Source organism: Boleophthalmus pectinirostris, unplaced genomic scaffold (assembly GCF_026225935.1).
Source record: "Boleophthalmus pectinirostris isolate CB_2022bp ecotype Guang Dong unplaced genomic scaffold, ASM2622593v1 HiC_scaffold_23, whole genome shotgun sequence".
Classification (NCBI taxonomy): domain Eukaryota; kingdom Metazoa; phylum Chordata; class Actinopteri; order Gobiiformes; family Gobiidae; genus Boleophthalmus; species Boleophthalmus pectinirostris.
The window spans coordinates 3,745,061-3,770,060 of NW_026571207.1; the positions used below are offsets into that span (position 1 = coordinate 3,745,061).

Here is a 25,000-nt window from a genome sequence, read left to right on the forward strand (position 1 = left end):
AGGACATAGGAGGTAGGATATATGATGTAGAATGTCAGACATAGGAGGTAGGACATAGGAGCTAGGAAGTAGGAGGTAGGATGTAGAAGGTAGCACATAGGAGGTAGGAGATAGGACATAGGAGGGAGGATATAGGATGTAGAAGGTAGGACATAGGAAGTAGGAGATAGGACATAGGAGGTAGGATATAGGATGTAGAAGGTAAGACATAGGAGGTAGGAGATAGGACATAGGAGGTAGGAGATAGGAGGTAGGACATAGGAGGTAGGAGATAGGAAGTATACATAGGATGTAGGAGGTAGGACATAAGAGGGAGGATATAGGAAGTAGGAGGTAGGACATAAGAGGTAGGAGATAGTAATTACGATATAGGAAGTAGGAGATAGGACATAGGAGGTAGGAGATAGGACATAGGAGGGAGGATATAGGAAGTAGGACATACATAGGAAGTAGGAGGTAGGATATAGGATGTAGAAGGTAGGACATAGGAGGTAGGAGATAGGACATAGGAGGGAGGATATAGGAAGTAGGACATAGGATGTAGGAGGTAGGACATAGTAATTAGGATATAGAAAGTAGGAGATAGGACATAGGAGGTAGGATATAGGACATAGGAGCAAGGAAGTAGGAGGTAGGACATTGGAGGTAGGATATAGGAGGTATTAGATAGGACATAGGAAGTAGGAGATAGGAGGTAGGATGAGGGGAGGACAGGTCTTGGACTCTGGTCTCTGAGTGGACTGTGTTTTATAATATATGTATAGTGTGTGTAGTGTGTGTAGAGTGTGTGTAGTGTGTGTGTGTATGTGTGTGTAGTGTGTATAGTGTGTGTGTGTGTATAGTGTGTGTAGTGTGTATAGTGTGTGTAGTGTGTATAGTGTGTGTATAGTGTGTGTGTGTGTGTAGTGTGTATAGTGTGTGTAGTGTGTATAGTGTGTATAGTGTGTGTATAGTGTGTGTAGTGTGTATAGTGTGTGTGTGTAGTGTGTATAGTGTGTGTAGTGTGTATAGTGTGTGTATAGTGTGTGTGTAGTGTGTATATGTGTGTGTGTATAGTGTGTATAGTGTGTATAGTGTGTGTAGTGTAGTGTGTGTGTGTGTGTGTGTATAGTGTGTGTGTGTGTGTGTGTATAGTGTGTGTATAGTGTGTATATGTGTGTGTGTGTATAGTGTGTATAGTGTGTGTGTGTATAGTGTGTATAGTGTGTGTAGTGTGTATAGTGTGTGTGTGTGTATAGTGTGTGTGTGTGTGTGTAGTGTGTATAGTGTGTGTGTGTATAGTGTGTGTATGTGTGTGTGTATAGTGTGTATAGTGTGTGTGTGTGTGTAGTGTGTATAGTGTGTGTAGTGTGTATAGTGTGTGTAGTGTGTATAGTGTGTGTGTATAGTGTGTGTATGTGTGTGTATAGTGTGTATAGTGTGTGTGTAGTGTGTGTGTAGTGTGTGTGTGTAGTGTGTGTATAGTGTGTGTGTGTGTATAGTGTGTGTATAGTGTGTGTGTATAGTGTGTGTGTATAGTGTGTGTGTGTGTGTGTGTATAGTGTAGTGTGTGTATAGTGTGTGTATAGTGTGTGTATAGTGTGTGTAGTGTGTATAGTGTGTGTGTGTGTGTGTGTATAGTGTGTGTATAGTGTGTGTATAGTGTGTGTAGTGTGTATAGTGTGTGTATAGTGTGTAGTGTGTATAGTGTGTATAGTGTGTATAGTGTGTATAGTGTGTGTATAGTGTGTGTATAGTGTGTGTAGTGTGTATAGTGTGTATAGTGTGTGTGTGTGTGTATAGTGTGTGTGTAGTGTGTATAGTGTGTATAGTGTGTGTATAGTGTGTGTGTGTGTGTATAGTGTGTGTATAGTGTGTGTATGTGTGTGTATAGTGTGTATAGTGTGTGTGTATAGTGTGTGTATAGTGTGTGTATAGTGTGTGTGTGTATAGTGTGTGTGTGTAGTGTGTGTGTATAGTGTGTATAGTGTGTGTAGTGTGTATAGTGTGTGTGTGTGTGTGTGTATAGTGTGTGTGTATAGTGTGTGTGTGTATAGTGTGTGTGTGTGTATAGTGTGTGTAGTGTGTGTAGTGTGTGTGTGTATAGTGTGTGTGTGTGTGTATAGTGTGTGTGTGTGTATAGTGTGTGTGTGTGTATAGTGTGTGTGTGTGTGTGTATAGTGTGTGTGTGTGTGTGTGTGTATAGTGTATAGTGTGTGTGTGTATATGTGTGTGTATAGTGTGTGTGTGTGTATAGTGTGTGTGTGTGTGTGTGTGTGTATAGTGTGTGTGTGTGTGTGTGTATAGTGTGTGTGTGTGTGTAGTGTGTGTGTGTGTATAGTGTGTATAGTGTGTGTAGTGTGTGTGTGTGTGTATAGTGTGTGTGTGTGTGTGTGTATATGTGTGTGTGTGTATAGTGTGTGTGTGTGTGTGTGTGTATAGTGTGTGTGTGTGTGTGTGTGTGTGTGTGTGTGTATAGTGTGTGTGTGTGTGTGTGTGTATAGTGTGTGTGTGTGTATAGTGTGTAGTGTGTATAGTGTGTGTGTGTGTATAGTGTGTGTAGTGTGTGTGTGTGTGTATAGTGTGTATAGTGTGTGTGTGTGTGTATATGTGTGTGTGTGTGTAGTGTGTATAGTGTGTATGTGTGTGTATAGTGTGTTATAGTGTGTGTATGTGTGTATAGTGTGTATAGTGTGTATAGTGTGTGTGTGTATAGTGTGTGTATAGTGTGTATAGTGTGTGTATAGTGTGTGTGTGTGTATAGTGTGTGTGTGTGTATAGTGTGTGTGTGTGTGTGTATAGTGTGTGTGTGTGTGTGTGTATAGTGTGTGTGTGTATAGTGTGTGTGTGTGTATAGTGTGTGTGTGTGTGTGTATAGTGTGTGTGTGTATAGTGTGTGTGTGTATAGTGTGTATAGTGTGTATAGTGTGTGTGTGTGTGTGTGTGTGTGTGTATAGTGTGTGTGTGTGTGTGTATAGTGTGTGTGTGTGTGTGTGTGTGTATATAGTGTGTGTGTGTGTATAGTGTGTATAGTGTGTGTATAGTGTGTGTGTATAGTGTGTGTGTGTGTATAGTGTGTGTATAGTGTGTATAGTGTGTGTGTGTGTGTATAGTGTGTGTGTGTGTGTGTGTGTATAGTGTGTGTGTGTGTATAGTGTGTGTGTGTGTATAGTGTGTGTATAGTGTGTGTAGTGTGTATGTGTGTGTATAGTGTGTGTGTGTGTGTAGTGTGTATAGTGTGTGTGTATAGTGTGTGTATAGTGTGTATAGTGTGTGTGTATAGTGTGTGTATAGTGTGTGTGTGTGTATAGTGTATAGTGTGTGTGTATAGTGTGTATATGTGTGTATAGTGTGTGTGTGTATATGTGTGTGTGTTTAGTGTGTATAGTGTGTGTGTGTGTGTATAGTGTGTGTGTGTATAGTGTGTGTGTGTATAGTGTGTGTGTGTATAGTGTGTGTATAGTGTGTATAGTGTGTGTGTGTGTGTGTATAGTGTGTGTGTGTGTGTCGCCCTCTACAGGAGTTGTGTTGTTAGTGTTTTGTCAGATGTCTGTTTGTCTCGTGGGGGTTTAGAGTTTTTTTTGAGAGTTTTTTTCTTTTTCTCGTGTCAGTTTTTCCTTCAGCTTCATTAAACTTTTTCCCGCTCATGATGAGTGTTTCTTTACCGGTAAAAAAAAACAAAAACGTGTCACTGAGCAAATAAAAAATAAAAAGTGGAGTCTGACCATGAGCAGCGCGTCAAGATCCACTCAGGTTTTGTTTTTTTTTTTTTTTTTTTTTTTTCATGGCCGATAAAGATTTTTCAGAATCCAGAGCAGATCATCGACTGATTTAGATTTTTTTTATATATATATAAACTGACTCCGATACCGATACCGATACTCAGATCAAACCACCGAGCAAGGATCTGTTAAAGACTCTGTGGTGAAAAGTGGAAAAGTAAAAGTTTAAAGCTTCACATCAAAACATTTTACTAAAACTTTATTCTTCAAATGTTTTTATTTATTCATTAAAAACAGACTTTTAGGAGATTTATTTTTTTCTCTTGTGCTGTAATAAAATCGCGTGGCCGTAAACTCTGGACTAGAGTCGGACTCGAGACTCGAGAGAAATGAACTTTAACCAGATCAACTGGAGACAGATTTTAAAAACATTGATATAAAAAAATTTGTTAAAAATCTCTGTAAAATACAAATAAATGTAGGAAATGACAAAGATGGTTTTGATTTGGTCTCGATGGGCCGTGGACTCGGTCTTGTCTCGGTCTCGACCTTTAAAAGTCTCGGTCTTGTCTCGATCTTTAAAAGTCTCGGTCTTGTCTCGGTCTTTAAAAGTCTCGGTCTTGTCTCGATCTTTAAAAGTCTTAGTCTTGTCTTGGTCTCGACCCCCAGAGGTCTCGGTCTTGTCTCGGTCTTTAAAAGTCTCGGTCTTGTCTCGGTCTTTTCTTGGTCTTGTCTTGGTCTCAACCTTAAAAAGTCTCGGTCTTGTCTCGATCTTGACCTTTAAAAGTCTCGGTCTTGTCTTGGTCTCGACCCTCAAAGGTCTCGGTCTTGTCTCGATCTTTAAAAGTCTTAGTCTTGTCTCGGTCTCGACCCTCAGAGGTCTCAGTCTTGTCTTGGTCTTGTCTTGGTCTCAGCCTTTGAAAGTCTCGGTCTTGTCTCGGTCTCGACCTTTAAAAGTCTTGGTCTTGTCTTGGTCTCATCCCTTAGAGGTCTTGGTCTCGTCTCGGTCTCGGTCTTGTCTTGGTCTCGGTCTTGTCTCGGTCTTGATCTTGTCTCAGTCTCAACCTTTAAAAGTCTCAGTGTTGTCTTGGTCCTGTCTTGGTTTCGACCCTCAAAAGTCTTTAAAGGTCTTGGTCTTTTCTCGGTCTTGTTTCGGTCTCAGTCTTGTCTCAGCCTCGACCCTCAAAGGTCTTGGTCTTGTCCTGGCCTTGGGACCCTGTGGTCTTGTCCTGGTCTCGGTCTTGTCTTGGTCTCGACCCTCAAAGGTCTCGGTCTTGTTTTGGTCTCTGGACCTTGTGGTCTTGTCCTGGTCTTGGTCTTGTCTTGCTGTGGTCTTGACTTCAACATAACTTTGCGGTATCGGGACTGGTATCGGTATCGGTGAGTCCACGAAGGCCAAGTATCGGTATCGGACCAGATCTAAAAAAAATCTCTTCACATTAAAGTTTTAAAGAGGAAGTGCAGGTCGGTGTGAGTCGGGTCGGGTGGAGTCGGGTCGTACCTGATGCGGTTGTGGTCGAGGCGGAGGAAGTGCAGGTCGGTGTGAGTCGGGTCGGGGGGAGTCGGGTCGTACCTGATGCGGTTGTGGTCGAGGCGGAGGAAGTGCAGGTCGGTGTGAGTCGGGTCGGGGGGAGTCGGGTCGTACCTGATGCGGTTGTGGTCGAGGCGGAGGAAGTGCAGGTCGGTGTGAGTCGGGTCGGGGGGAGTCGGGTCGTACCTGATGCGGTTGTGGTCGAGGCGGAGGAAGTGCAGGTCGATCATCTCGTTGATTCCCGACGGGACCTGGAGGATCTGGTTATGATCCAGACAAAGTTCCACCATCGACTCGTACGTCCCCAGAAACGACTCGGGCTCGAATCCTTCGCCGTCCAGTTTGTTGTACGACAGATACAAGTACTGCAGCCCCGGAGACATGTGCGCGAACACGTAACCTGCCACAAAAACAACCGCACAACCGCTCAGGACCGCACAACGACCGCACAACAACTGCACAACAACAACACAACAACAACACACACAACACACAACAACCACACAACAACACAACAACAACAACAACAACACAACAACAACCACACACAACCACACACAACGACCACAACAACAACAACACAACAACAACACAACAACCACACAACAACGACACAACAACAACACAACCGCTCAGGACCGCACAACAACCACACAACAACCACACAACAACAACACAACAACAACACAACAACCACTCAGGACCACACACAACAACCACAAACACGACCACACAACAACACAACCAAACAACCAGTACGCAACCCACGGAACACAACACGGAACCGCACAAAACAACCGCACAACCGCTCAGGACGCACAACACCACACAACAACACACAACCACACAACACACAACACACACAACACACACAACAACACCACACCACAACAACCACTCAACCACACAACAACCACACACCGCACAACAACCGCTCAGGACCGCACAACAACAACACAACACCAACACAACAACCGCACAACAACACAACCACTCAGGACACACAACAACCGCACAACTCAGGACCGCAACAACAACCACACAAAACAACCACTCAACCGCACAACAACACACACAACAACACAACACACAACAAACACAACCAACAACCCAACAACACAACGACCACACAACAGGACAACACAACACAACACACAACAACACACACAACACAACCACAACAACACAACACAGGACCGCACAACAACCACCACACAACAACCAACTCAGGACCGCACAACAACCACACAACAACCACACAACCACACAACAACCACTCAGGACCGCACAACACAACAACACAACAACACAACAACCACACAACAACCGCAACAACCACACAACACCACAGGAACAACAACAACACACAACAACCTCAGGACCACACAACACACACGCAACCAACCACAACAACAACACAACCGCTCAGGACCACACAACAACACTCGACAACACAACAACCACACAACAACCAATCAGGACCACACAAGGACCGCACAACAACCACACAACAACAACACAACAACAACACAACAACCACACAACAACCAATCAGGACCACACAACGACCGCTCAGGACCACATAACAACCACACAACAACAACACAACCGCTCAGGACCACACAACAACCACTCAGGACCACACAACAACCACTCAGGACCACACAACAACCACTCACACACACAACAACCGCTCAGGACCGCACAACAACCACTCAGGACCGCATAACAACCGCTCAGGACCACACAACAACAACAACAACACACAACCACTCAGGACCACACAACAACCGCTCAGACCGCACAACAACCACACAACAACCACACAACTCCGCACAACAACCACCACAACACACACAACGCTCAGGACGCACAACAACCACACAAACGCTCATGACCACATAACAACCGCTCAGGACCACACAACAACCATACAACAACCACACAACCACTCAGGACCACACAACAACCACACAACCACTCAGGACCACACAACAACCGCTCAGGACCGTACAACAACCACACAACAACCGCACAACCGCTCAGGACCACATAACAACCGCTCAGGACCACAACAACAACCACACAACAACCGCACAACAACCACACAACAACGACACACAACCACTCAGGACCACACAACAACCGCTGAGGACCGCACACAGACACAGACATTTGGAGCTCGTGTTGAGGTGAGGTGGGTTTGCACCTGGGATCCTCTCGATGTGGTTTCCCACCAGCACCAGATGAACCAGAGACCGAGGCAGGAACGACGGGACCAGGTGCAGCTCGTTATGAGACAGGTCCAAGGACTCGAGGGACCTGAGGGGCGACGAGAGAGGAGAGACACCAAGACCACTTTAGTTTAAACACTTCTGTAGTGTAGTTCTGTAGGTTTTCTGAGGAAACCTGCCCAATCGTCCCGACGTTGGAAAGTAAAACCGTGTGTTTTGTGAATGATGTTTCTGATTTTATACAGAGCTGAGCTGTCAATCAAAGAGCAGACCTGACCTAGTGCCCCTGGTCCTCCAAGTCCCCCTGGTCCTCCGAGTCCCCCTGGTCCCTCTAGTCCCTCTGGTCCCCATAGTCCCCCTGGTCCCTCTAGTCCCCCTGGTCCCTCTGGTCCTTCTGGTCCCTCTGGTCCCCATAGTCCCCCTGGTCCCTCTAGTCCCTGGTCCCTCTGGTCCCCCTAGTCCCCTTGGTCCCTCTAGTCCCCTGGTCCCTCTGGTCCCCTGGTCCCCTAGTCCCCCTGGTCCCTCTAGTCCCCCTGGTCCCTCTAGTCCCCTGGTCCCTCTAGTCCCCCTGGTCCCTGGTCCCCTGGTCCCTCTAGTCCCCCTGGTCCCTCTAGTCCCCCTAGTCCCCCTGGTCCCTCTAGTCCCCCTGGTCCCCCTAGTCCCCCTCTAGTCCCCTCTAGTCCCCTGTCCCCTCTAGTCCCCCTGGTCCCCTTGGTCCTCTAGTCCCCTAGTCCCTGGTCCCTCTAGTCCCCCCCCCTGGTCCCTCTGGTCCCTCTAGTCCCCTGGTCCCCTGTCCCCTGGTCCTTCTAGTCCCCTGTCCCTCTAGTCCCCTAGTCCCTCTGGTCCTTCTGGTCCCTCTAGTCCCTAGTCCCCTGGTCCCTCTGGTCCCTGTAGTCCCTCTAGTCCCTCTGGTCCCTCTGGTCCTTCTGGTCCCTCTAGTCCCCCTAGTCCCCCTGGTCCCTCTAGTCCCCCTGGTCCCCTGGCTCTCCGGCTCCCTGACTCTCCCTGACTCTCCCTGACTCTCCCTGCTCCCTGACTCTCCCTGACTGACTCTCCCTGACTCTCCCTGACTTTCCCTGACTTCCTTTTTGTAATTATTTTATGGACTTTTTTTGTTCCATGTTTTTTTCGCTTCTTCAGTGACGGTTTTTCACTTTCACGTTTCAAACTTGAGTAAAACTAAATGTTCAGAGACACGATCAGTCAGTCGAAAATAAAACCTCCTCATGAATGTTCAGTAAGGAAAAAGTCCACCTTCATTTTGTGATTTATGAATAACGTCTGTGGATTTGGGTCGTGAAGGTTTGTGACTTTTAAAATACGAGTCCCCAGAAAAAAAAAAAACTTGAAACACTGGTTTGAGTCGGTGGAGCGCGGTTCAGAGCGTGGGTGGTACAGGTGTGTGGGTGGTACCTGTGGTGGGTCCAGGTGTGTGGGTGGTACAGGTGGTACAGGTGTGTGGGTGGTACAGGTGTGTGGGTGGGTCCAGGTGTGTGGGTGGTACAGGTGTGTGGGTGGGTCCAGGTGTGTGGGTGGTACAGGTGTGTGGGTGGTCAGGTGGTCCAGGTGTGTGGGTGGTACAGGTGTGTGTGGGTGGTACAGGTGTGTGGGTGGGTCCAGGTGTGTGGGTGGGTGTGGTGGGTCCAGTGTGTGGTGTGGTGGGTCCAGGTGGTGTGTGGGTGGGTCCAGGTGTGTGGGTGGGTCCAGGTGTGTGGGTGGTCCAGGTGTGTGGGTGGTACAGGTGTGTGGGTGGTCCAGGTGTGTGGGTGGTCCAGGTGTGTGGGTGGTACAGGTGTGTGGGTGGTCCAGGTGTGTGGGTGGTACAGGTGTGTGGGTGGTCCAGGTGTGTGGGTGGTACAGGTGTGTGGGTGGTACAGGTGTGTGGGTGGTCCAGGTGTGTGGGTGGTACAGGTGTGTGGGTGGTCCAGGTGTGTGGGTGGTACAGGTGTGTGGGTGGTACAGGTGTGTGGGTGGTACAGGTGTGTGGTGGGTACAGGTGTGTGGGTGGTACAGGTGTGTGGGTGGTCCAGGTGTGTGGGGTGGTACAGGTGTGTGGGTGGTACAGGTGTGTGTGTGGGTGGGTCCAGGTGTGTGGGTGGTACAGGTGTGTGTGGTACAGGTGTGTGGGTGGTACCTGTGGGTGGTCCAGGTGTGTGGGTGGGTACAGGTGTGGGTGGTACAGGTGTGTGGGTGGTACAGGTGTGTGGGTGGTACAGGTGTGTGGGTGGTCCAGGTGTGGGGGTGTACAGGTGTGGGTGGTACAGTGTGTGGTGGGTCCAGGTGTGTGGGTGGTCCAGGTGTGTGGGTGGTACAGTGTGTGTGGGTGGTACAGGTGTGTGGGTGGTACAGGTGTGTGGGTGGTACAGGTGTGTGGGTGGTACAGGTGTGGGTGGTACAGGTGTGGGTGGTACAGGTGTGGGTGGTACCTGTGGTGGATCCAGGCTCGTGGGGCGATGCGACTCTCCTCCAGTTTGTTGTTCCTCAGTGAGATCAAAGTTAAACTCTGAGTTTGGTTAAAAACCGTCTCAGAAATCTCCTCGATCCGATTGTGCTCCAGGTGCAGCTCCTGCACACGACCAGAAGTCACACACGAGTCACACACGAGTCACACACGAGTCACTGACGAGTGACGCACGAGAACGAGAACTTGACTCTCTGACCTGTAGCGTTGGAGGACCTGACTCTGACCTGTAGCATCGGAGGACCTGACTCTCTGACCTGTAGTTTATGTTTGTGAAGTTTAGGACTTGACTCACTGACCTGTAGCGTTGGAGGACCTGACTCACTGACCTGTAGCGTCGGAGGACCTGACTCACTGACCTGTAGCGTTAGAGGACTTGACTCTCTGACCTGTAGCGTCAGAGGACCTGACTCTCTGACCTGTAGCGTTAGAGGACTTGACTCTCTGACTGTAGCGTCGGAGGACCTGACTCACTGACCTGTAGCATCGGAGGACCTGACTCACTGACCTGTAGCGTCGGAGGACCTGACTCACTGACCTGTAGAATTGGAGGACCTGACTTACTGACCTGTAGCGTTATAGGACTCGACTCTCTGACCTGTAGTTTATGTTTGTGAGGTTTAGGACTTGACTCACTGACCTGTAGCGTCGGAGGACCTGACTCACTGACCTGTAGCGTTGGAGGACCTGACTCACTGACCTGTAGTGTCGGAGGACCTGACTCACTGACCTGTAGCGTCGGAGGACCTGACTCACTGACCTGTAGCGTCGGAGGACCTGACTCACTGACCTGTAGCGTCGGAAGACCTGACTCACTGACCTGTAGCGTCGGCGGCAGACCCTGAGGCACGGCCCTGAAGTGGTTCCTCCCGAGTCGTAGGTAGGTGAGTTCAGTCAGGTCGTTGAACGCTCCGTGACTGACGCCTCCTTCACTGAGCCTGTTCCCCTCCAGCTCCAGAGTGACCAGACTGCTCAGACCTGCACACGCGCACCGGGTCACACCTTTAACACTCCCTCAGAGTTTACACGAGTCCAGTCTGGTCTAGAGTTCATTTGACACTTTCGGAAACGTTCATCATTCAGTAACACTGGACCAGAGTTCTTTTTTTTAACCCCGAAAATCCAGAGTTTTATGAACATTTTGAGAGTAAACGGATAACACTGTGTAGAGTTATTCTGATTTAACTCAACAACACACAGAGGAGTTTTGTTTTTACACTTCATTAGAGTTAATTTTAAATGAAATTATGAACAAAACTGGGAAAAGAAGTTGAATTAACACTAAGAGAAGTTGAATTAACACTAAAGGAAGTTGAATTAACACTAGAGGAAGTTGAATTAACACTAGAGGAAGTTGAATTAACACTAAAGAATGAATTAACATTAGAGGAAGTTGAATTAACACTAAAAGAAGTTGAATTAACACTACAGGAAGTTGAATTAACACACAGGAAGTTGAATTAACACTAGAGGAAGTTGAATTAACACTAAAGAAGTTGAATTACACTAGAAGTTGAATTAACACTAGAGGAAATTGAATTAACACTAGTGGAAGTTGAATTAACACTAAGAGAAGTTGAATTAACACTAGAGGAAGTTGAATTAACACTAAGAGAAGTTGAATTAACACTAGTGGAAGTTGAATTAACACTAAGAGAAGTTGAATTAACACTAGAGGAAGTTGAATTAACACTAGTGGAAGTTGAATTAACACTAAGAGAAGTTGAATTAACACTAGAGGAAGTTGAATTAACACTAGTGGAAGTGAATTAACACTAAGAGAAGTTGAATTAACACTAAGGAAGTTGAATTAACACTAGAGAAGTTGAATTAACACTAGAGGAAGTTGAATTAACTTCAACCAAATCAACTCTGGCAAATAACTCCAAGTCCAACACACATTTAACTTTCAGAGAGTTAAAATAACACTTTTTGGGTTAAAAACAACTCTGAAATATTTTACCCTGGAATTTTAACCCTCCAGTTTTTGCTGTGTAGTTTACTGCTGGTCCAGTTCTCATTCAGTCCTGGTTTAGTCCTGGTTCGGTCCTGGTTCAGTCCTGTTTTAGTCCTGGTTCAGTCCGGGTCCAGTCCTGGTTTAGTCCTGGTCGAGTCCTGGTTCAGTCCTGTTTTAGTCCTGGTTCAGTCGTGGTTCAGTCCTGGTTTAGTCCTGGTTTAGTCCTGGTCCAGTCCTGGTCCAGTCCTGGTCCAGTCCTGGTTTAGTCCTGATCCAGTCCTGGTCCAGTCCTGGTCCAGTCCTGGTCCAGTCCTGATCCAGTTCTGGTCCAGTCCTGTCAGTTCTGGTTTAGTCCTGGTCCAGTCTGGTCAGTCCTGGTCCAGTCCTGGTCCAGTCCTGGTTCAGTCCTGGTCCAGTCCTGGTCCAGTCCTGGTTCAGTCCTGGTTCAGACCTTTGAGGCTGGTCTCCTGGATGCTCTGGAGCAGGTTCTCGTTGATCTTCAGTTCCTGGAGCGTCGAGGGGATTCCAGAAGGAACCGTCTCCAGGAGGTTCCCGTCCAGGTACAACCGTGTCAGGAACTTCAGCCTCTGAGACCCACAAAACCGGTTATAGACCCGGACTAAACTAAAGACTACAAATATGTCTGACGCTCTTAAACTAAAGACTACAAACATGTCTGAAGCTCTCGTGTTAAAGACTACAAAGATGTCTGACGCTCTGGTGTTAAAGACTACAAAGATGTCTGAAGCTCCTGTACTAAAGACTACAAAGATGTCTGACGCTCTTGTATTAAAGACTACAAACATGTCTGATGCTCTTGTATTAAAGACTACAAAGATGTCTGCAACTCTCATGTTAAAGACTACAAACATGTCTGAAGCTCTCGTACTAAAGACTACAAACATGTCTGAAGCTCTCGTATTAAAGACTACAAACATGTCTGAAGCTCTTGTTCTAAAGACTACAAACATGTCTGAAGCTCTTGTTCTAAAGACTACAAACATGTCTGAAGCTCTCGTGTTAAAGACTACAAACATGTCTGAAGCACTTGTATTACAGACTACAAAGATGTCTGAAGCTGTCGTGTTAAAGACTACAAAGATGTCTGAAGCTCTTTTTTTAAAGACTACAAAGATGTCTGCAACTCTTGTGTTAAAGACTACAAAGATGTCTGCAGCTCTCGTGTTAAAGACTACAAAGATGTCTGAAGCTCTCGTGTTTAAAGACTACAAAGATGTCTGAAGCACTTGTACTAAAGACTACAAAGATGTCTGCAGCTCTGGTGTTAAAGACTACAAAGATGTCTGACCGTGAAGGCGAGCGGGTGGATTCCTGCGGACGTGAGCCGGTTCTTCTTCAGGTTTATCCACTCCAGATTTGGGATTCCGTTAAAAGCCTCGGGGGGGATGGTGCTGATGTTGTTTCCTGCAGAAGCGAGAAAAGCGTCACCGTCAACGACACGTGTTTCTGTCGCCGACGGAGACGACCTGGGGGGAAGTCGGGTCCCTCTGGTCTGGACCCGGACTGACCTTCGAGGCTCAGGGACTTGAGCTCCGGGATGGACAGAGGAGGGAAGTGCTGCAGTTTGGCGTTTTCGCACGACGCCGTCACGTCAGAGATGTCACAGCCCGGAGGGAGTCCGGCCCGGTCCGCGGACGGGTCCGGGTCCAGGTCCGGGTCCAGGTCCGGGTCCAGGTCCGGGTCCAGGTCCGGGTCCTCAAAGATCTCCTCATAGTTCCCATCAGTTTCTAAAGTTTGGATCAGAAATGAGAAGGTTTTGATTTTTATTTAAGGTCTAAACCAGATCTAAACCAGGTCTAACCCAGATCTAAACCAGGTCTAAACCAGGTAAACCAGGTCTAACCCAGATCTAAACCAGGTCTAAACCAGGTCTAAACCAGGTCTAAACCAGATCTAAACCAGGTCTAAACCAGGTCTAACCCAGATCTAAACCAGGTCTAATCTAGATCTAAACCAGGTCTAAACCAGGTCTAAACCAGGACTAAACCAGGTCTAAACCAGGTCTAAACCAGATCTAAACCAGGTCTAAACCAGGACTAAACCAGAACTAAACCCAAGACTAAGTCTGAGACTAAACCCAGACTAAACTAGGACTAAATCCAAGACTAAAGCAGGTCTCACCCTCAGCTGTGCCCTCTTGGGTCGGGGGAGTGGGGATGGGTCCAGGCTCAGGTCCAGGACTCAGGTCCAGACTCAGGTCCAGACTCAGGTCCAGACTGGTCCAGACTCGGGTCCAGACTCAGGTCCAGACTCTGGTCCAGACTCTGGTCCAAGCTCGGGTCCAGACTCGGGTCCAGACTCGGGTCCAGACTCTGGTCCAGGACTCTGGTCCAGGCTCGGTCGTTTCTTCTTCGTGTGTTTTCATTTCGAACACGTCTCCTCGGAGCCACACCTGCACTTCCTCCTCCGCCTTCCGGAGCTCCGCCTCTTCCTGTTCACTCAGCTCCACCTCCATCTGCTTCCACCGACTCTCCTGCTTCTTCACCTGGAACATCAGTTTAGACCTGGTCTAGTCCTGGTCTAGTCCTGGTCTAGTCCTGGTCTAGTCCTGGTCTAGTCCTGGTCTAGTCCTGGTCTGGTCTAGTCCTGGTCTAGTCCTGGTCTAGTCCTGGTCTAGTCCTGGTCTAGTCCTGGTCTAGTCCTGGTCTAGTCTAGTCCTGGTCTAGTCCTGGTCTAGTCCTGGTCTAGTCCTGGTCTAGTCCTGGTCTAGTCCTGGTCTAGTCCTGGTCTAGTCCTGGTCTAGTCCTGGTTCAGACCTGTATTTTCAGAGCCTGTTCTTCTCTCCTCTTCTGTTTTTCTCTCTTTCTCTTCTTTCTTCTTCGAGCTTCTTCTTTTCTCTTCTGCTGCTTCTCCCATTTCTCCATCACGTCGTTGGTGAACTTCTGCTCCACCGAGTTCCTCTCGCCCAAACCTGGGCACAAAAACCAGCCTTAAGTTCAAAACCACACAAGACGTTCGTTTGGGCCCCGACATTTCAGACTTTAGTCCATAGTCTGGTCTTGGTCCATAGTCTGGGGTTTAGTCTTGGTCCATAGTCTAGGTCTGGTCTAGGGTCGTCGGTCTAGGGTCTGGTCTTGGTCCATAGTCTGGGTCTGGTCTTGGTCCATAGTCTGGGTCTGGGTCTGGTCTAGGGTCTGGTCTTGGTCCATAGTCTGGGTCTGGGTCTGGTCTAGGGTCTGGTCTTGGTCCATAGTCTGGGTCTGGGTCTGGTCTTGGTCCATAGTCTGGGTCTGGGTCTGGTCTTGGTCCATAGTCTGGGTCTGGTCTTGGGTCTTGTCTAGAGCCCGACCGATATGGATTTTGCTGTGGCTGATATGAAACCGATATAACTGGAGTTGGAGCTGCCGATATAATCACCGATATATTTAGTGACATAAAAATTCACTGTAAATGTTGAATTATTTTTTTTTAAAAACTTTGGTTTGGCTCTGGTGGATTTTAAACTGGGTTTATTTAGGAAACATTTATTGTTCTTCTGCCTCTTCACATGATATGTCAAAGGACTAAAGCAGAACTGAACCAGGAGGACTGAGTGTCGGGACTCGGTCTCTGTCTCTCGACCCAAGATTAGTCTTGGTTTATTTATTTTATGCTGAATATATTTATGCATATTCCTCTGCACACGTGTATTTTTGAAAGTTTGGTTTTGAGTCGCTGTCAAACTCCCACGAGTCTGAACACGACGAGAAGAGAAAAAAAGTGAGAGAAAAAGAAAACACGACTCCCGACCGACTCATCACGACTAGAGAGTCAAGAAACTAAACTACCACAGTTAGTCTTTAGTCGTAAACGCTGCACCGCCGCGGTCATTAACGACATGTGTAAATGTTGATCATTCACACTTCTGTTCACAGCTCATTTACATCAGTGCAGCTGCAGAAACAAATATACAAACAATATAATCACAGATCATCAATAAACAATAAACAAATAAACAAAACCAGTTTCAAAGTCGACACATTTCAACACTCAGACTCACACACACTCACTACACCCACATCACACAGGCTCCTCCCACATCACACAGGCTCCTCACACATCACACAGGCTCCTCCCACATCACACAGGCTCCTCCCACATCACACAGGCTCCTCCCACATCACAAGTCTGAACTAATAAATGTCCTTTTAATCCAGACTCAAACCGACTGTAAAAAGAAAATAATCTCAGTGTTTGGATCTGTGTGTGTGAGTGTGAACAAACACACACACACACACACACACTATACACACACACACACACACACACACACACACACACACACACACACACACACACACACACACACACACACACACACACACTATACACACACACACACACACACACACACACTATCACACACACACACACACACTATACACACACACACACTATACACACACACACACACACACACACACTATACACACACACACACACACACACACTATCACACACACACACACACTATCACACACACACACACACACACACTATACACACACACACACACACACACACACTATACACACACACACACACACACACACTATACACACACACACACACACACACACACACACACACACTATACACACACACACACACACACACTATACACACACACACACACACACACACACACACTATACACACACACACACACACACACACTATACACACACACACACACACACACACTATACACACACACACACACACTATACACACACACACACACACTATACACACACACACACACACACACACACTATACACACACACACACACACACACACACACACACTATACACACACACACACACACACACACACTATACACACACACACACACACACACTATACACACACACACACACTATCACACACACACACTATACACACACACACACACTATACACACACACACACACTATACACACACACACACACACACACACTATACACACACACACACACACACACACACTATACACACACACACACACACACACACTATACACACACACACACACACACTATACACACACACACACACACACTATACACACTACACACACACACACTATACACACACACACACACACACATACACACACACACACACACACACTATACACACACACACACACACACACACTATACACACACACACACACACACTATACACACACAACACACACACACACACACACACTATACACACACACACACACTATACACACACACACACTATACACACACACACACTACACACACACACACACACACACACACTATACACACACACACACTATACACACACACACACACACACACACACACTATCACACACACACACACACACACACACACACACACACTATACACACACACACACTATACACACACACACACACACACACACACACACACACACACACTATACACACACACACACACACACTATACACACACACACACTATACACACACACACACACACACACACACACACACATACACACACACACACACACACACACCACACACACACACACACACACACACATGTTTCTGTAGATAAATCCTGATGCAGAGTCACATATTTGAACATTTATCTGTGTGTAAATTGGATTAAATGAACAGAATGTCGAGAGTCGAAGATTTATAACGACGTATCACATGACCACGGGAAATATCGGCCCATATCAGCAAACATATCGGCCGATAGCTGATATGACTACAGATACCCATATCGGCCGATAATATCGGTCAATATATCGGTCGGGCTCTAATCTGTTCTTGGTCCATAGTCTGGGTCTGGCCAAGGGTCTGGTCTAGGGTCTGGTCTAGGGTCTGGTCTAGGGTCTGGTCTTGGGTCTGGTCTTGGGTCTGGTCTGGGTCCATAGTCTGGGTCTGGTCTCTGGGTCCATGGTCTGGGTCTGGTCTCTGGTCTCTGGTCTCTGGTCTCTGGTCTGGGTCTTGGTCTTGGTCTCTGGTCTGGGTCTTGGTCTCTGGTCTGGTCTTGGTCTGGTCTGGTCTCTTGGTCTCTGGTCTCTGGTCTCTGGTCTGGTCTGGTCTGGGTCTCTGGTCTCTGGTCTCTGGGTCTGGTCTGGGTCTGGTCTCTGGTCTGGGTCTTGGTCTTGGTCTCTGGTCTTGGTCTTGGTCTGGTCTCTGGTCTGGGTCTGGTCTCTGGTCTGGGTCTGGTCTCTGGTCTGGTCTGGTCTGGTCTGGTCTGGTCTCTGGTCTGGGTCTGGTCTCTGGTCTGGTCTGGGTCTGGTCTGGGTCTGGTCTCTGGTCTGGTCTCTGGTCTGGGTCTGGTCTGGGTCTGGTCTGGTCTGGGTCTGGTCTCTGGTCTGGGTCTGGTCTCTGGTCTGGGTCTGGTCTCTGGTCTGGGGTCTGGTCTCTGGTCTGGGTCTGGTCTAGGGTCTGGGTCTGGTCTGGTCTGGGTCTGGGTCTGGTCTCTGGTCTGGGTCTGGTCTCTGGTCTGGGTCTGGTCTAGGGTCTGGGTCTGGTCTCTGGTCTAGTCCGGGTCCCGGTGAGTCCCGCTTGAGTCACAGCCCCTCCCCCCTCGTCCTCGTCTTCCTCTAATGACTCGTGTCTCCCACAGTCCTGGTTTAGTCCTGGGGTCCGGTCTAGGGTCTGGTTTGGTCTCTGGTCTGGTCTTGGTCTCTTTGTGAGTCCCGCCTGAGTCACAGCCCCCCCCCCCCGGTCCTCGTCTTCGTCTTTATCGTCTTCGTCTAATGACTCGTGTGCGTCTCTAATAACCCGTCGTCCTTTAATAATTACAGGTTTTTTTGAGTCTCCCTTTAGTCCGGCTTTAGTCCCGCCTCAGACCCGCTTTAGTCCCGCTTTAGTCCGGTTATAGTCCCGCTCCAGACCTGTCATCCGGCGCGTCTGTTCAAACCCTCTCATCAGGTCCCAGACTGAGGCTTTAGACCGTCTGATCCAGACCCTCTGTGTTTAAACCCTCAGACTGAACCAGGACTAAACCAGGACTAAACCAGGACTAAACCAGGACTAAACCAGGACTAAACCAGGATTTAGTCCTGGTTAGTCCTGGTTAGTCCTGGTCCTACCTGGTTTAGTCCTGGTTTACCTGGTTTAGACCTGGTTTATCTGGTTTAGTCCTGGTTTAGTCCTGGTTTAGTCCTGGTTTAGTCCTGGTTTAGTCCTGGTTTAGTCCTGGTTTAGTCCTGGTTTAGACCTGGTTTAGTCCTGGTTTAGTCCTGGTTTAGACCTGGTTTAGTCCTGGTTTAGAGTCCTGGTCCTGGTTTAGTAGACCTGGTTTAGACCTGGTTTAGAGTCCTGGTTTAGTCCTGGTTTAGTCCTGGTTTAAGACCTGGTTTAGTCCTGGTTTAGTCCTGGTCCTAGTCCTGGTTTAGACCTGGTTTAGTCCTGGTTTAGACCTGGTTTAGTCCTGGTTTAGACCTGGTTTAGACCTGGTTTAGACCTGGTTTAGACCTGGTTTAGTCCTGGTTCTGACCTGGTTCTTTGTGGTCCTGTGACTCGGTCTTAAACAGGTCCAGGATCGTCTCTGTCTCCGTCTCTCGTCCAATCAGAGCGCTGCCTCGGGACTTGGAGCCAATGGGACGGCTCGGCGGAGGCTCTGGACCAATCAGGACGCTCGGGGGCGGGACCGGTTTGAGCTTCAGGGGCTTCAGACGTTTCTCTTTGACTTTAACGTCTCCTGAAACCGAAAAACAAAGATGAGACAAATGCAAGAAAGAAACGAGACGGAGGAGATGGAGAAAACCAGGTCTAAACCAGGTCTAAACCAGGTCTAAACCAGGTCTAAACCAGGTCTAAACCAGGTCTAAACCAGGACTAAACAGGACTAAACCAGTCTAAACCAGGTCTAAACCAGGTCTAAACCAGGTCTAAACCAGGTCTAAACCAGGTCTAAACCAGGACTAAACCAGGACTAAACCAGGTCTAAACCAGGTCTAAACCAGGTCTAAACCAGGTCTAAGGTTCTAGAGGTCCTGAAGGTTCTGCTTGGTTCTTGTTTTATGTCGATCTTTGCTCAAACGAGGATCTTGACCTGAGTTTTAGTGTCAGATGTTCGATTCTTTTGTGGGACCTGACTCTGACTCCTCTTTGTCTCTGGACCTGACTCACCTGACTCAGACTCTGACTCTTGGACCTGACTCTTGGACTCTGACTCTTGGACCTGACTCTTGGACCTGACTCAGACTCTGACTCTTGGACCTGACTCTTGGACCTGACTCTTGGACCTGACTCAGACTCTGACTCTTGGACCTGACTCTTGGACCTGACTCTTGGACCTGACTCTTGGACCTGACTCAGACTCTGACTCTTGGACCTGACTCTTGGACCTGACTCAGACTCTGACTCTTGGACCTGACTCTCGGACCTGACTCTGACTCTCTTGGACCTGACTTCTGGACCTGACTCTGACTCTCGGACCTGACTCTTGGACCTGACTCGGACTCGGTGGCGTTTTTTACCGGATGTTTTCGTTGTTTCGCGGCGTTTCTTCCCCGAGGACACGACTGGGAGGAGTCGTGTGTTTCAGTCTGACTCAGCAGCTTTAGTGATCTGCACCTGCCGCACCTGCCCGGACCTGCCCCACCTCTGCCCCCCCTCCTCCTCCTCCTCCTCCTCCTCCTCCTCCTCCTCCTCCTCCTCCTCCTCCTCCTCCTCCTCCTCTCTCCTCCTCCTCCTCCTCCTCCTCCTCCTCCTCCTCCTCCTCCTCCTCCTCCTCCTCCTCCTCCTCCTCCTCCTCCTCCTCCTCCTCCTCCTCCTCCTGCGCTCGGCTCCGGAATCTCGAGTCCCAAACTTGGTCCTGTTCACGTTTTTCTTCTTTATTTTTATTTGTGTAAAAGCTGAAACGTCCTGAAACTCAAACTGAAACAAAAACCACGTCACGTCGTTCGTTTGTGCTGCAAAAAGTTTCGTTTGTGCCGTTTCAGTTTTGGAAATATTAACGATTCTTTTAGGAAACTTCAAAATAAAATAAAACGACACGAAATGGAGTCGAACGTTTGTGTTTTCAAGTTTTGTTTTGTTTGTTTTTTTTGTGGTTCTGTTTTTGTTTTTATTTTTTTTAAAGATCGAATCAGTTTTATTTTGGGCCGACGAGTCAAAATGTGAAACAGCCTCAAAACAACAGAAAAAATAAAAATAAAAAACAAACGAATCTGTGTGTTTTTCAAAATAAAATCAAAAAGAAAAAAATGAAAAAACAAAGAAACAAAACAACAAAACAACGATTTTCTTCATTATTTGTTTCCAAAACCAAAATGAAAAAAGATAATGGACTAAAACAAGACTAAACCAGGACTAAAACTGGACTAAACCTGGACTAAACCAGATCTAAACCAGGACTAAACCAGAACTAAACCAGGACTGAAATTGGTTCAGTCCTGGTCTGGTCCCGGTCTCAGTCTCGGTCTGGTTCTGGTCTGGTCCTGGACCTGGTTCAGTCCATTATCTGTTTTTTCATTTTGATTTTGGAAACAAATAATGAAGAAAATCGTTGTTTAGTTTTTTTTCTCATTTTCTTATTTTTGGTTTTATTTTGAAAAACGACTGAACGAACGAAACTTGGACTGAAACGTTTGTGTTTGATTTTTGTGACGATTCGTTTCATTCGTTTGAGTTTATTTAAAAAAATATGAATGTCCACAAAACTCATGAGGAGAAACGACCCGAGGCTGTGGAAAAGTCTGGATCCGTCTGTCGGGACTCGCGTTTTTACAGAAACACAAACAAGAACCAGAATCACACAAAAGAAACACAAACGAAACAAACGAAACGAAACACAAACGAAACAAACGAAACAAATGAAACAAACGAAACACAAACAAAACAAATAACACAAACGAAACAAACGAAAACAAACGAAACACAAACGAAACAAACGAAACAAACGAAACAAACGAAACAAACGAAACACAAACGAAACAAACAAAACACAAACGAAACAAACGAAAAAAACGAAAACAACGAAACACAACAAACACAAACGAAACAAACGAAACAAACGAAACACAAACGAAAACAAACGAAACACAAACGAAACAAACGAAACAAACGAAAACAAACGAAACACAAACGAAACACAAACGAAACAAACGAAACACAAAAGAAACAAACGAAACACAAACGAAACAAACAAAACACAAACGAAACACAAAAGAAACAAACGAAACAAACGAAACACAAACGAAACAAATGAAACAAACGAAACACAAACGAAACAAATGAAACAGACGAAACACAAACGAAACAAATGAAACAAACGAAACACAAACGAAACAAACAAAACAAACGAAACACAAACGAAACAAACAAAACACAAATGAAACAAACGAAACAAACAAAAACAAACGAAAAAACGAAACACAAAAACAAACAAAAACAAACGAAAAAACGAAACAACAAAAAAAAACGAACAAAAACGAAACACAAACGAAACACAAACGAAAACACAAAAAACAAACGAAACAAACAAACGAAACAAACGAAACAAACGAAACACAAACGAAAACAAAACGAAACAAACGAAACACAAAACGAAACGAAACAAAACGAAAACAAACGAAACAAAACAAAACACAAAACGAAAACAAACGAAACACAAACGAAACAAACGAAACACAAACGAAACAAACGAAACACAAACGAAAACAAAACAACACAAAACGAAACAACGAAAACACAAATGAAACACAAACGAAACACAAACGAAACAAACGAAACACAAAACACAAACGAAACAAACGAAACACAAATGAAACAAACGAAACACAAATGAAACACAAACGAAACACAAACGAAACACAAACAAAACACAAACAAAAACAAACAAAACACAAACGAAACACAAAAGAAACAAACGAAACACAAACGAAACAAACGAAACACAAAAGAAACACAAAAGAAACAAACGAAACACAAACAAACACAAACAAAACAAACAAACAAAACACAAACGAAACAAACGAAACACAAACGAAACAAACGAAACACAAACGAAACACAAACGAAACACAAAAGAAACAAACGAAACACAAACGAAACAACAAACGAAACACAAACGAAACAAACGAAACACAAACGAAACAAACGAAACACAAACGAAACACAAACGAAACAAACGAAACACAAACGATGAGGTGGTTTTTGTGGAGTTGGGCCTCGTTTATCGATCCTGTTTATCGTTTTTTTAGCGTTGCTTTTATCGGGAATTTTACAGCCAAAAAAAAAAAAAAGAAAAGAAATCCCTAAATATTATTAAAATGCTGTTTCTGTGCTGTGAAACGTCCCCGTTTCAGGGAGCAGTGTCCTCGTGTCCTCGTGTCCTCGTGTCCTTGTGTCCTTGTGTCCTCGTGTCCTCGTGTCCTCGTGTCCTCGTGTCCTCACCATCTCGTCTCCTCGTCCCTCGTCTCTTCTCTTTGTCTTTGGCTTCAGTTTGGACCAAAACCAGAAGCAACAGAAACACCGTCCACCTCATGATGAAACTGAAACATCAAAACACAAACACTGAAACATCAACAGAAACATCGTCCACCTCATGATGAAACTGAAACATCAAAACACAAACACTGAAACATCAACAGAAACATCGTCCACCTCATGATGAAACTGAAACATCAAAACACAAACACTGAAACATCAACAGAAACACCGTCCACCTCATGATGAAACTGAAACATCAAAACACAAACACTGAAACATCAACAGAAACACCGTCCACCTCATGATGAAACTGAAACATCAAAACACAAACACTGAAACATCAACAGAAACATCGTCCACCTCATGATGAAACTGAAACATCAAAACACAAACACTGAAACATCAGCAGAAACATCGTCCACCTCATGATGAAACTGAAACATCAAAACACAAACACTGAAACATCAACAGAAACACCGTCCACCTCATGATGAAACTGAAACATCAAAACACAAACACTGAAACATCAACAGAAACACCGTCCACCTCATGATGAAACTGAAACATCAAAACACAAACACTGAAACATCAACAGAAAATCGTCCACCTCATGATGAAACTGAAACATCAAAACAAAACACTGAAACATCAACAGAAACACCGTCCACCTCATGATGAAACTGAAACATCAAAACACAAACACTGAAACATCAACAGAAACATCGTCCACCTCATGATGAAACTGAAACAAAACACTGAACATCAACAGAAACATCGTCCACCTCATGATGAAACTGAAACATCAAAACACAAACACTGAAACATCAACAGAAACACCGTCCACCTCATGATGAAACTGAAACATCAAAACACAAACACTGAAACATCAGCAGAAACATCGTCCACCTCATGATGAAACTGAAACATCAAAACACAAACACTGAAACATCAACAGAAACACCGTCCACCTCATGATGAAACTGAAACATCAAAACACAAACACTGAAACATCAACAGAAACATCGTCCACCTCATGATGAAACTGAAACATCAAAACACAAACACTGAAACATCAACAGAAACATCGTCCACCTCATGATGAAACTGAAACATCAAAACACAAACACTGAAACATCAACAGAAACATCGTCCACCTCATGATGAAACTGAAACATCAAACACAAACACTGAAACATCAACAGAAACATCACACGAAACGTCACCTCATGATGAAACTGAAACATCAAAACACAAAACAGTGAAACATCAACAGAAACACCGTCCACCTCATGATGAAACTGAAACATCAAAACACAAACACTGAAATCAACAAACATCGTCCACCTCATGATGAAACATTGAAATGTAGAGTTTAGTCCTGGTTTAGTCCTGGTTTAGACCTGGTTTAGACCTGGTTTTAGTCCTGGTTTTAGACTGGTTTAGTCCTGGTGGTTTAGTCCTGGTTTAGTCCTGGTTTAGTCCTGGTTTAGTTCTCCTGGTTTAGTCCTGGTTTACCTGGACCTGGTTTAGTCCTGGTTTAGTCCTGGTTTAGTCCTGGTTTAGTCCTGGTTTAGTCCTGGTTTAGTCCTGGTTTAGTCCTGGTTTACCTGGTTTCCTGGTTTTAGTTCTGGTTTAGTCCTGGTTTTAGTCCTGGTTTTAGTCCTGGTTTTAGACCTGGTTTTAG

The 25,000-nt window shown here is 46.0% G+C and overlaps 1 protein-coding gene across 1 annotated transcript in view; it reads right to left on the bottom strand.

Moving 5' to 3' along the window:
• Window positions 1-23,587, bottom strand: part of ecm2 (extracellular matrix protein 2, female organ and adipocyte specific) — a 30,402-nt gene extending 6,815 nt beyond the window's left edge. Inside the window, exons 1-12 of the mRNA XM_055159599.1 lie at window positions 23,281-23,587; window positions 19,376-19,579; window positions 14,662-14,816; window positions 14,146-14,390; window positions 14,027-14,097; window positions 13,414-13,632; window positions 13,194-13,309; window positions 12,336-12,471; window positions 10,748-10,905; window positions 9,893-10,032; window positions 7,442-7,554; window positions 5,419-5,632 (exon numbers count right to left, since the gene is read on the bottom strand). Of these exons, the coding sequence (XP_055015574.1) occupies window positions 5,419-5,632; window positions 7,442-7,554; window positions 9,893-10,032; window positions 10,748-10,905; window positions 12,336-12,471; window positions 13,194-13,309; window positions 13,414-13,632; window positions 14,027-14,097; window positions 14,146-14,390; window positions 14,662-14,816; window positions 19,376-19,579; window positions 23,281-23,371 (1,862 nt within the window). The 5' untranslated portion in view covers window positions 23,372-23,587. The remainder of the gene's footprint in view (window positions 1-5,418; window positions 5,633-7,441; window positions 7,555-9,892; window positions 10,033-10,747; window positions 10,906-12,335; window positions 12,472-13,193; window positions 13,310-13,413; window positions 13,633-14,026; window positions 14,098-14,145; window positions 14,391-14,661; window positions 14,817-19,375; window positions 19,580-23,280) is intronic.
• Between the last annotated feature and the right edge of the window lie 1,413 nt (window positions 23,588-25,000).